Below are 13,474 nucleotides of genomic sequence, written 5' to 3' on the forward strand. Positions count from 1 at the left end.
AGTGAGTAAGTGGTGAGTGAGTGAGTGAGTGGTGAGTAAGTGGTTAGTGGTGAGTGAGTGGTGAGTGAGTAAGTGGTGAGTGAGTGAGTGAGTGGTGAGTAAGTGGTTAGTGGTGAGTGAGTGGTGAGTGAGTAAGTGGTGAGTGAGTGAGTAAGTGGTGAGTGAGTCTTCCTCTCCCCACGTGACCGCTCCCCACGCCGACGACGCACAGACAAACCTCATGAATATTCATGAGGCGTTTGCGCGGGGGGGCGTGGCTCCGTGTTACAGCTGATGGGGGCGTGGCCTGTCCCTGCCTATATAAAGCGTTGGCATCGTCAATCAGTGTGAGTGCATTCGAGTGGAGGTTCCGTTACTGCTGAAGTGACTCAGGGTGCCTCAGAGTGACTCAAGGTGCCTCAGGGTGACTCAGGGTGCCTCAGGGTGCCTCAGGGTGACTGGACACGCGGAGGGAGAGCCTGCAGCATCATGTCTTCACGCAGGCAAGCACTCAGTCACTCAGTCAGTCACTGAGTCACCCACTCAGTCACCCACCCACTCATTCACTCAGTCATTCAGTCAGTCACTCAGTCACCCACTAAGTCACTCACTCAGTCATTGAGTCACTCACTCGCTCACTCAGGCACTCACCCACTCAGTCACCCACTCACTCAGTCACCCACTCACTCAGTCATTCAGTCACTCACTCAACCACTCACTCATTCACTCACTCACTCACCCACTCACTCACTCACCCACCCACTCACCCACTCACTCATTCACTCACTCACCCACTCACTCATTCACTCACGCACTCACTCACCCACTCACTCACCCACCCACTCACCCACTCATTCACTCACTCACTCACCCACTCATTCACTCACTCACCCACCCACTCACCCACTCACCCACCCACTCACCCACTCACTCATCCACAAACTCATTACACAGAGACCCATAGACTCACCACACAGAGACCCATAGACTCACCACACAGAGACCCATAAACTCACCACACAGAGACCCAGAGATTCACCACACAGAGACCCATAGACTCACCACACAGAGACCCATAAACTCACCACACAGAGACCCAGAGATTCACCACACAGAGACCCATAGACTCATCACACAGAGACCCATTGACTCGCCACACTGAGACCCATAGACTCACCACACAGAGACCCGCAGACTCACCACACAGAGACCCATAGACTCATCACACAGAGACCCATAGACTCATCATCACACAGAGATCCATAGACTCACCACACAGACCCATAGACTCACCACACAGAGACCCATAAACTCACCACACAGAGACCCAAAGACTCACCACACAGAGACCCATAGACTCACGACACAGAGACCCATAAACTCACCACACAGAGACCCAGAGACTCACCACACTGAGACCCATAGACTCACCACATAGAGACCCATAGACTCACCACACAGAGAACCATAGACTCTCCACACAGACCTATAGACTCGCCACACACAGACCCATAGACTCACCACACAGAGACCCATAGACTCATCACACAGACACCCGTAGACTCATATAAAGAGACCCATAGACTCATCACACAGAGACCCATAGACTCAACACACAGAGACCCATAGACTCACCACACAGAGACCCATAGACTCACCACACAGAGACCCATAGACTCACCACACAGATATCCATAGACTCATCACACAGAGACCCATAGACTCATCACACAGAGACCCATAGACTCACCACACAGAGATCCATAGACTCATAACACAGAGACCCATAGACTCACCACACAGAGACCCATAGACTCATCACACAGAGACCCATAGACTCATCACACAGAGACCCATAGGCTCACCACACAGAGACCGATAGACTCACCATACAGAGACCCATAGACTCACCACACAGAGACCCATAGACTCATCACACAGAGACCCATAGACTCATCACACAGAGACCCATAGACTCACCACACAGAGACCCATAGACTCACCACACAGAGACCCACAGACTCACCACACAGAGACCCATAGACTCAACACACAGAGACCCACAGACTCACCACACAGAGACCCATAGACTCACCACACAGAGACCCATAGACTCACCACACAGAGACCCATAAACTCAACACACAGAGACCCATAGACTCACCACACAGAGACCCATAGACTCACCACACATAGACCCATAGACTCACCACAAAGACCCATAGACTCAGTATAGAGACCCATAGACTCACCACACAGAGACCCATAGACTCACCACACAGAGACCCATAGACTCACCACACAGATATCCATAGACTCATCACACAGAGACCCATAGACTCACTCACACAGAGACCCATAGACTCACCACAGAGACCCATAGACTCATCACACAGAGACCCATAGAGTCACCACACAGAGACCCATAGACTCACCACATAGAGACCCATAGACTCACCACACAGAGAACCATAGACTCTCTACACAGACCTATAGACTCGCCACACAGAGACCCATAGACTCACCACACAGAGACCCATAGACTCATCACACAGAGACCCGTAGACTCACATAAAGATACCCATAGACTCATCACACAGAGACCCATAGGCTCAACACACAGAGACCCATAGACTCATCACACAGAGACCCATTGACTCATCACACAGAGACCCATAGACTCACCACACAGAGACCCATAGACTCACCACACACAGAGACCCATAGACTCATCACACAGAGACCCACAGACTCATCACACAGAGACCCACAGACTCACCACACAGAGACCCATAGACTCACCACACAGAGACCCATAGACTCGTCACACAGAGACTCATAGACTCACCACACAGAGACCCATAGACTCATCACACAGAGACCCATAGACTCACCACACAGAGACCCATAGACTCACCACACAGAGACCCATAGACTCACCACACAGAGACCCATAGACTCACCACACAGAGACCCAGAGTCTCACCACACAGAGACCCATAAACTCACCACACAGAGACCCAGAGACTCACCACACAGAGACCCATAGACTCACCACACATAGACCCATAGACTCACTCACACAGAGACCCATAGACTCACCACACAGAGACCCATAGACTCACCACACAGAGACCCATAGACTCACCACAGAGACCCATAGACTCATCACACAGAGACCCATACAGGCACCACACAGAGACCCATAGACTCACCACATAGAGACCCATAGACTCACCACACAGAGAAACATAGACTCTCCACACAGACCTATAGACTCGCCACACAGAGACCCATAGACTCCCCACACAGAGACCCATAGACTCATCACACAGACACCCATAGACTCACCACACAGAGACCCATAGACTCACCACACAGAGACCCATAGACTCACCACACAGAGACCCATAGACTCACCACACAGAGACCCATAGACTCACCACACAGATATCCATAGACTCATCACAAAGAGACCCATAGACTCACCACACAGAGACCCATAGACTCACCACACAGAGACCCATAGACTCACCACACAGAGACCCATAGACTCATAACACAGAGACCCATAGACTCACCACACAGAGACCCACAGATTCACCACCCAGAGTCCCATAGACTCACCACACAGAGACCCATAGACTCGTCACACAGAGACCCATAGACTCACCACACAGAGACCCATAGACTCATCACACAGAGACCCATAGACTCACCACACAGAGACCCATAGACTCACCACAGAGAGACCCATAGACTCACCACACAGAGACCCATAGACTCACCACACAGAGACCCATAGACTCACCACAGAGAGGCCCATAGACTCACCACACAGAGACCCATAGACTCACCACACAGAGACCCATACACTCACCACACAGATATCCATAGACTCATCACAAAGAGACACATAGACTCATCACACAGAGACCCATAGACTCACCACACAGAGACCCATAGACTCACCACACAAAGACCCATAGACTCACCACAGAGAGACCCATAGACTCATAACACAGAGACCCATAGACTCACCACACAGAGACCCATAGACTCATCACACAGAGACCCATAGACTCACCACACAGAGACCCATAGACTCACCACACAGAGACCCATAGACTTACCACACAGAGACCCATAGACTCACCACACAGAGACCCATAGACTCACCACACAGATATCCATAGACTCATCACAAAGAGACCCATAGACTCATCACACAGAGACCCATAGACTCACCACACAGAAACCCATAGAATCATACCACAGAGACCCATAGACTCACCACACAGAGACCCATAGACTCATGACACAGAGACCCATAGACTCACCACACCGAGACCCATAGACTCATCACACAGAGACCCATAGACTCATCACACAGAGACCCATAGACTCACCACACAGAGACCAATAGACTCACCACACAGAGACCCATAGACTCATCACACAGAGACCCATAGACTCGCCACACAGAGACCCATAGACTCGCCACACAGAGACCCATAGACTCACCACACAGAGACCCATAGACTCACCACACAGAGACCCATAGACTCATAACACAGAGACCCATAGACTCACCACACAGAGACCCATAGACTCACCACACAGAGACCCATAGACTCACCACACAGAGACCCATAGACTCACCACACAGAGACCCATAGACTCATCACACAGAGACCCATAGACTCACCCCACAGAGACCCATAGACTCATAACACAGAGACCCATAGACTCACCACACAGAGACCCATAGACTCATCACACAGAGACCTATTGACTCACCACACAGAGACCCATAGACTCACCACACAGAGACCCATAGACTCACCACACACAGAGACCCATAGACTCATCACACAGAGACCCATAGACTCACCACACAGAGACCCATAGACTCACCACACAGAGACCCATAGACTCACCACACAGAGACCCATAGACTCACCACACAGAGACCCATAGACTCACCACACACAGAGACCCATAGACTCACCACACAGAGACCCACAGACTCATCACACATAGACCCATAGACTCACCAGACAGAGACCCATAGATTCACCACACAGAGACCCATAGACTCTCTACACAGAGACCCATAGACTCACCACACAGAGACCCATAGACTCACCACACAGAGACCCATAGACTCACCACACAGAGACCCATAGACTCACCACACAGATATCCATAGACTCATCACAAAGAGACCCATAGACTCACCACACAGAGACCCATAGACTCACCACACAGAGACCCATAGACTCACCACACAGAGACCCATAGACTCATAACACAGAGACCCATAGACTCACCACACAGAGACCCACAGATTCACCACCCAGAGTCCCATAGACTCACCACACAGAGACCCATAGACTCGTCACACAGAGACCCATAGACTCACCACACAGAGACCCATAGACTCATCACACAGAGACCCATAGACTCACCACACAGAGACCCATAGACTCACCACAGAGAGACCCATAGACTCACCACACAGAGACCCATAGACTCACCACACAGAGACCCATAGACTCACCACAGAGAGGCCCATAGACTCACCACACAGAGACCCATAGACTCACCACACAGAGACCCATACACTCACCACACAGATATCCATAGACTCATCACAAAGAGACACATAGACTCATCACACAGAGACCCATAGACTCACCACACAGAGACCCATAGACTCACCACACAAAGACCCATAGACTCACCACAGAGAGACCCATAGACTCATAACACAGAGACCCATAGACTCACCACACAGAGACCCATAGACTCATCACACAGAGACCCATAGACTCACCACACAGAGACCCATAGACTCACCACACAGAGACCCATAGACTTACCACACAGAGACCCATAGACTCACCACACAGAGACCCATAGACTCACCACACAGATATCCATAGACTCATCACAAAGAGACCCATAGACTCATCACACAGAGACCCATAGACTCACCACACAGAAACCCATAGAATCATACCACAGAGACCCATAGACTCACCACACAGAGACCCATAGACTCATGACACAGAGACCCATAGACTCACCACACCGAGACCCATAGACTCATCACACAGAGACCCATAGACTCATCACACAGAGACCCATAGACTCACCACACAGAGACCAATAGACTCACCACACAGAGACCCATAGACTCATCACACAGAGACCCATAGACTCGCCACACAGAGACCCATAGACTCGCCACACAGAGACCCATAGACTCACCACACAGAGACCCATAGACTCACCACACAGAGACCCATAGACTCATAACACAGAGACCCATAGACTCACCACACAGAGACCCATAGACTCACCACACAGAGACCCATAGACTCACCACACAGAGACCCATAGACTCACCACACAGAGACCCATAGACTCATCACACAGAGACCCATAGACTCACCCCACAGAGACCCATAGACTCATAACACAGAGACCCATAGACTCACCACACAGAGACCCATAGACTCATCACACAGAGACCTATTGACTCACCACACAGAGACCCATAGACTCACCACACAGAGACCCATAGACTCACCACACACAGAGACCCATAGACTCATCACACAGAGACCCATAGACTCACCACACAGAGACCCATAGACTCACCACACAGAGACCCATAGACTCACCACACAGAGACCCATAGACTCACCACACAGAGACCCATAGACTCACCACACACAGAGACCCATAGACTCACCACACAGAGACCCACAGACTCATCACACATAGACCCATAGACTCACCAGACAGAGACCCATAGATTCACCACACAGAGACCCATAGACTCTCTACACAGAGACCCATAGACTCACCACACAGAGACCCATAGACTCACCACACAGAGACCCATAGACTCACCACACAGAGACCCATAGACTCACCACACAGAGACCCACAGACTCATCACACAGAGACTCATAGACTCACCACACAGAGACCCATAGACTCACCACACAGAGACCCACAGACTCATCACACAGAGACCCATAGACTCGCCACACAGAGACCCATAGACTCACCACACAGAGACCCATAGACTCACCACACAGAGACCCATAGACTCACCACACAGAGACCCATAGACTCATCACACAGAGACCCATAGACTCGCCACACAGAGACCCATAGACTCACCACACAGAGACCCATAGACTCACCACACAGAGACCCATAGACTCACCCCACAGAGACCCATAGACTCATAACACAGAGACCCATAGACTCATCACACAGAGACCCATAGACTCACCACACAGAGACCCACAGACACCACACAGAGACCCATAGGCTCATCACACAGAGACCCATAGACTCACCACATAGAGACCCATAGACTCTCTACACAGAGACCCATAGACTCACCACACAGAGACCCATAGACTCACCACACAGAGACCCATAGACTCTCCACACAGAGACACATAGACTCACCACATAAAGACCCATAAACTCACCACACAGAGACCCATAGACTCACCACACAGAGACCCATAGACTCACCACACAGAGACCCACAGACTCATCACACAGAGACTCATAGACTCATCACACAGAGACCCATAGACTCATCACACAGAGACCCATAGACTCACCACACAGAGACACATAGACTCTCCACACAGAGACACATAGACTCACCACATAAAGACCCATAGACTCACCACACAGAGACCCATAGACTCACCACACAGAGACCCATAGACTCACCACACAGAGACCCACAGACTCATCACACAGAGACTCATAGACTCATCACACAGAGACCCATAGACTCATCACACAGAGACCCATAGACTCACCACACAGAGACCCATAGACTCACCACACAGAGACCCATAGACTCATCACACAGAGACCCATAGACTCGCCACACAGAGACCCATAGACTCACCACACAGAGACCCATAGACTCACCACACAGAGACCCATAGACTCACCACACAGAGACCCATAGACTCACCACACAGAGACCCATAGACTCATCGCATGTGGGTGTGGGGTGATGTGGGGTGATGTGGGGTGGTACTGTGCACGCGGACGTTACCGTGACGGGTCCCAGGATGTCCGCTTTTTGCGGGCGGCTTGAATGGAAACTTGCTGACGGAAAAAAAGTTTTGGTTGAAATTTTTAATTTTTTTTCTTCACAAGCGGCGAGCGAAAAGTTTGGCAACGGGGCCCAAAAATAACTCGGACAGAAGTTTGTGGCTAGCGGTGGTGCACCTCGTCATGCACACCCACTCACCTCGTCAGCCACTCACTCACCTCGTCAGCCACTCACTCACCTCGTTAGCCACACACCCACTCACTCACCTCGTCAGCCACTCACTCACCTCGTCAGCCACTCACTCACCTCGTCAGCCACTCACTCACCTCGTCAGCCACTCACTCACCTCGTCAGCTACTCACTCACCTCGTCAGCCACTCACTCACCTCGTCAGCCACTCACTCACTCACCTCGTCAGCCACTCACTCACCTCGTCAGCCACTCACTCACCTCGTCATCCACTCACTCACCTCGTCAGCCACTCACTCACCTCGTCAGCCACTCACTCACCTCGTTAGCCACACACTCACCTCGTCAGCCACTCACTCACCTCGTCAGCCACACACTCACCTCGTCAGCCACTCACTCACCTCGTCAGTCACCCACTCACCTCGTCAGCCACTCACTCACCTCGTCAGCCACTCACTCACCTCGTCATCCACTCACTCACCTTGTCAGCCACTCACTCACCTCGTCAGCCACTCACTCACTCACCTCGTCAGCCACTCCCTCACCTCGTCAGCCACTCACTCACCTCGTCAGCCACTCACTCACCTCGTCAGCCACTCACCCACTCACCTCGTCAGCCACTCACTCACCTCGTCAGCCACTCACTCACCTCGTCAGACACTCACTCACCTCGTCAGCCACTCACTCACTCACCTCGTCAGCCACTCACTCAACTCGTCAGCCACTCACTCACCTCGTCAGCCACTCACTCACCTCGTCAGCCACTCACTCACCTCGTCAGCCATTCACTCACCTCGTGGTGGTGATGGTGGTGGTGATGGTGGTGGTGATGGTGGTGGTGATGGTGATGATGGTGGTGGTGGTGGTGATGGTGGTGATGGTGGTGATGGTGGTGGTGGTGATGGTGGTGATGGTGGTGATGATGGTGGTGATGGTGGTGGTGATGGTGGTGATGGTGGTGGTGATGGTGGTGGTGATGGTGGTGATGGTGGTGGTGGTGATGGCGGTGATGGTGGTGGTGGTGATGATGGTGGTGGTGATGATGATGGTGGTGATGATGATGGTGGTGATGGTGGTGGTGATGATGGTGGTGATGATGGTGTTGGTGATGATGGTGGTGATGGTGGTGATTGTGGTGATGATGGTGATGATGGTGGTGATGGTGGTGATGGTGATGATGGTGATTATGATGGTGTTGATGGTGGTGATGGTGATGGTGGTGATGATGGTGATGATGATGGTGATGATGGTGATGGTTGTGGTGATGATGATGATGGTGGTGATGATGTTGGTGGTAGCGGTGGTGATGGTGATGATGGTGATGATGATGATGGTGGTGATGGTGATGATGATGGTGATGATGGTGATGATGATGGTGATGATGGTGGTGATGGTGGTGGTGATGGTGGTGATGGTGATGGTGATGATGGTGGTGATGGTGGTGGTGATGGTGATGGTGGTCATGGTGATGATGCTTCCTCTCTCTCTCTCTGTCATCACCACCACCATCACCACCATCACCAATACCACCACCACCATCACCACCACCATCATCACCACCATCACCAATACCACCATCACCACTACCACCACCATCACCACCATCATCACCATCATCATCACCATCACCAATTCCACCATCATCACCATTACCACCACCACCATCACCACCACCATCACCAATACCACCACCATTAACACCACCATCACCACCACTATCATCACCACCACCACCACCACCATCACCACCACCACCACCATCATCACCACCACCATCACCACCATCACCACCATCACCACCACCACCATCACCATGACCACCATCATCATCACCACCACCATCACCACCACCACCATCACCACCACCATCATCACCACCACCCCCACCATCACCACCACCACCATCACCACCATCACCACCATCACCACCACCACCATCACCATCACCACCATCACCATGACCACCATCATCATCACCACCACCACCACCATCATCACCACCACCCCCACCATCACCACCACCACCATCATCACCATCACCACCACCACCACCATCATCACCACCACCACCACCACCATCACCACCACCATCACCACCACCACCATCACCACCACCACCACCATCACCACCACCACCATCACCACCACTATCATCACCACCACCACCACCATCACCACCACCATCATCACCACCATCAACACCATCACCACCACCACCACCATCATCATCACCATCACCTCCACCATCACCATCATCATCAACACCACCACCACCATCACCATCACCTCCACCATCACCACTACCACCACCATCATCAACACCACCACCACCATCACCACCATCATCACCACCATCACCATCACCACCATCACCAATACCACCACCATCACCACCACCATCACCACCATCACCACCACCATCACCACCACCACCACCACCCTCACCACCACTACCATCATCATCATCCGAGACGGATGTCGCCTTAGTCTGTGGTTTTGGCACTTCCACCTCGCGAGAGAAGGGGAGTGGGAGGTCTCCCAACTTCTCTGGGGTCCTTGCAGCGAAACAATCTCACGTGCAGGCACAGCTGGCGGAACAGCGGTGCAACACCACCACCACCATCACCACCATCACCATCACCACCACCAACACCACCATCACCACCACCACCACCATCATCAACATCACCACCACCATCATCACCACCATCACCACCATCACCACCATCACCACCATCACCACCAACACCACCATCACCACCACCACCACCATCATCAACATCACCACCACCATCATCAACACCATCACCACCATCACCACCATCACCACCATCACCAAAACCATCATCACCATCACCATCACCACCATCACCACCACCATCACCACCACCATCACCACCACCATCATCATCAACATCACCACCATCACCACCACCACCACCATCACCACCATCAGCACCATCATCATCATCACCACCATCACCAAAACCATCATCACCATCACCACCACCATCACCACCATCATCATCACCACCACCATCACCATCACCACCACCACCATCACCACCACCATCATAACCATCATCACCACCATCACCAATACCACCACCATTAACACCACCATCACCACCACTATCATCACCACCACCACCATCACCACCACCATCATCACCGCCATCAACACCATCACCACCACCACCACCATCATCATCACCATCACCTCCACCACCACCATCACCATCATCATCAACACCACCACCACCATCACCATCACCTCCACCATCACCACTACCACCACCATCATCAACACCACCACCACCATCACCACCATCACCACCATCACCACCAACACCACCATCACCACCACCACCACCACCATCACCACCACCACCATCATCAACATCACCACCACCATCATCAACACCATCACCACCATCACCACCATCACCAAAACCATCATCACCATCACCACCATCACCACCACCATCACCACCATCACCACCACCATCACCACCACCATCATCATCAACATCACCACCATCACCACCACCACCACCATCACCACCATCAGCACCATCATCATCATCATCACCACCATCACCAAAACCATCATCACCATCACCACCACCATCACCACCATCATCATCATCACCACCATCACCAACACCATCACCATCACCACCACCATCACCAACAGCAACACCATCACCAACACCATCACCACCATCACCACCATCACCACCATCACCACCATCATCATCATCATCAACATCACCACCATCACCACCATCACCACCATCACCACCATCACCATCATCAACATCACCACCAACACCATCATCACCACCATCACCACCATCACCATCACCACCATCATCACAAACACCATCACTATCACCACTACCATCACCATCACCAACACCACCACCATCATCACTATCACCACCATCACCACCACCACCACCATCACCAACACCATCACCACCACTACCACCACCACCATCACCACCACCATCACCAACACCATCACCACCACTACCACCATCACCACCACTACCACCACCACCATCACCACCACCATCACCAACACCATCACCACCACTACCACCACCATCACCATCATCATCTTCTTCATGCATGGCCCGCTTGTCGCTCGCTCACTCACTCATTCACTCACTCCTTCAATCACTCAATCATTCACCCACCCACTCACCCACTCACTAACTCACTCACCCACCCGCTCACCCACCCACTCACTCACGAACTCACCCACCCACTCACTCACTCCTTCACTCACTCAATCATTCACCCACCCACTCACCCACTCACTAACTCACTCACCCAACCGCTCACCCACCCACTCACTCACGAACTCACCCACCCACTCACTCACTCCTTCACTCACCCACTCACTCACCGAGTGGGTGAGTGAGTGGGTGAATGATTGGGTGAGTGAGTGGGTGGGTGAGTGAGTTCGTGAGTGAGTGGGTGGGTGACTTACTAAGTGAATGAGTGAGTGATTTAGTGAGTGGGTGAGTGAGTTAATGGGTGAGTGAGTGAATGGGTGCAATGGTCATGTGGACAAAGATCCCCCTGGTAGCCTCTAGCAGGCTGTAGGGGCAAGTGCTGTTAGTAGTAGCTGCACCTACACACAGAGAAAATCCCCCAGGTAGCCTCTAGCAGGCTGTAGGGGCAAGTGCTGTTAGTAGTAGCAGCAGCTACACACAGACAAAGCTCTCCCAGGTAACCTTAAGCAGGCTGTAGGGGCAAGTGCTGTCAGTAGTAGCATCACCTACACACAGACAAAGATCCCCCAGGTAGCCTCTAGCAGGCTGTAGGGGCAAGTGCTGTCAGTAGTAGCTGCACCTACACACAGACAAAGCTCCCCCAGGTAGCCTCTAGCAGGCTGTAGGGGCAAGTGCTGTGAGTAGTAACAGCACCTACACACAGACAAAGATCCCCCAGGTAGCCTCTAGCAGGCTGTAGGGGCAAGTGCTGTGAGTAGCTGCACCGTTGAAGGCTCCCGGCACTGTGGTTACACAGAGGGGGTGGGTGGACAGCACCACCACTCCCCACACACACACACACAGTGCGCTAACCACTGCACCACCACTCCCCACACACACACACACAGTGCGCTAACCACTGCACCACCACTCCCCACACACACACACACAGTGCGCTAACCACTGCACC

At 52.2% G+C, this 13,474-nt stretch overlaps 1 protein-coding gene across 1 annotated transcript in view; it reads left to right on the forward strand.

Moving 5' to 3' along the window:
- Nucleotides 1–307: 307 nt before the first annotated feature.
- Nucleotides 308–13,474, forward strand: part of LOC116937859 (tyrosine-protein phosphatase non-receptor type 11-like) — a 107,089-nt gene continuing 93,922 nt past the window's right edge. Inside the window, exon 1 of the mRNA XM_076063432.1 lies at nucleotides 308–482. Within this exon, the coding sequence (XP_075919547.1) occupies nucleotides 469–482 (14 nt within the window). The 5' untranslated portion in view covers nucleotides 308–468. The remainder of the gene's footprint in view (nucleotides 483–13,474) is intronic.

Source organism: Petromyzon marinus, unplaced genomic scaffold (assembly GCF_048934315.1).
Source record: "Petromyzon marinus isolate PM22_M1 ecotype Great Lakes invasive population unplaced genomic scaffold, UKy_Petmar_22M1.pri1.0 PM_Scaffold_119, whole genome shotgun sequence".
Classification (NCBI taxonomy): Eukaryota; Metazoa; Chordata; class Hyperoartia; order Petromyzontiformes; family Petromyzontidae; genus Petromyzon; species Petromyzon marinus.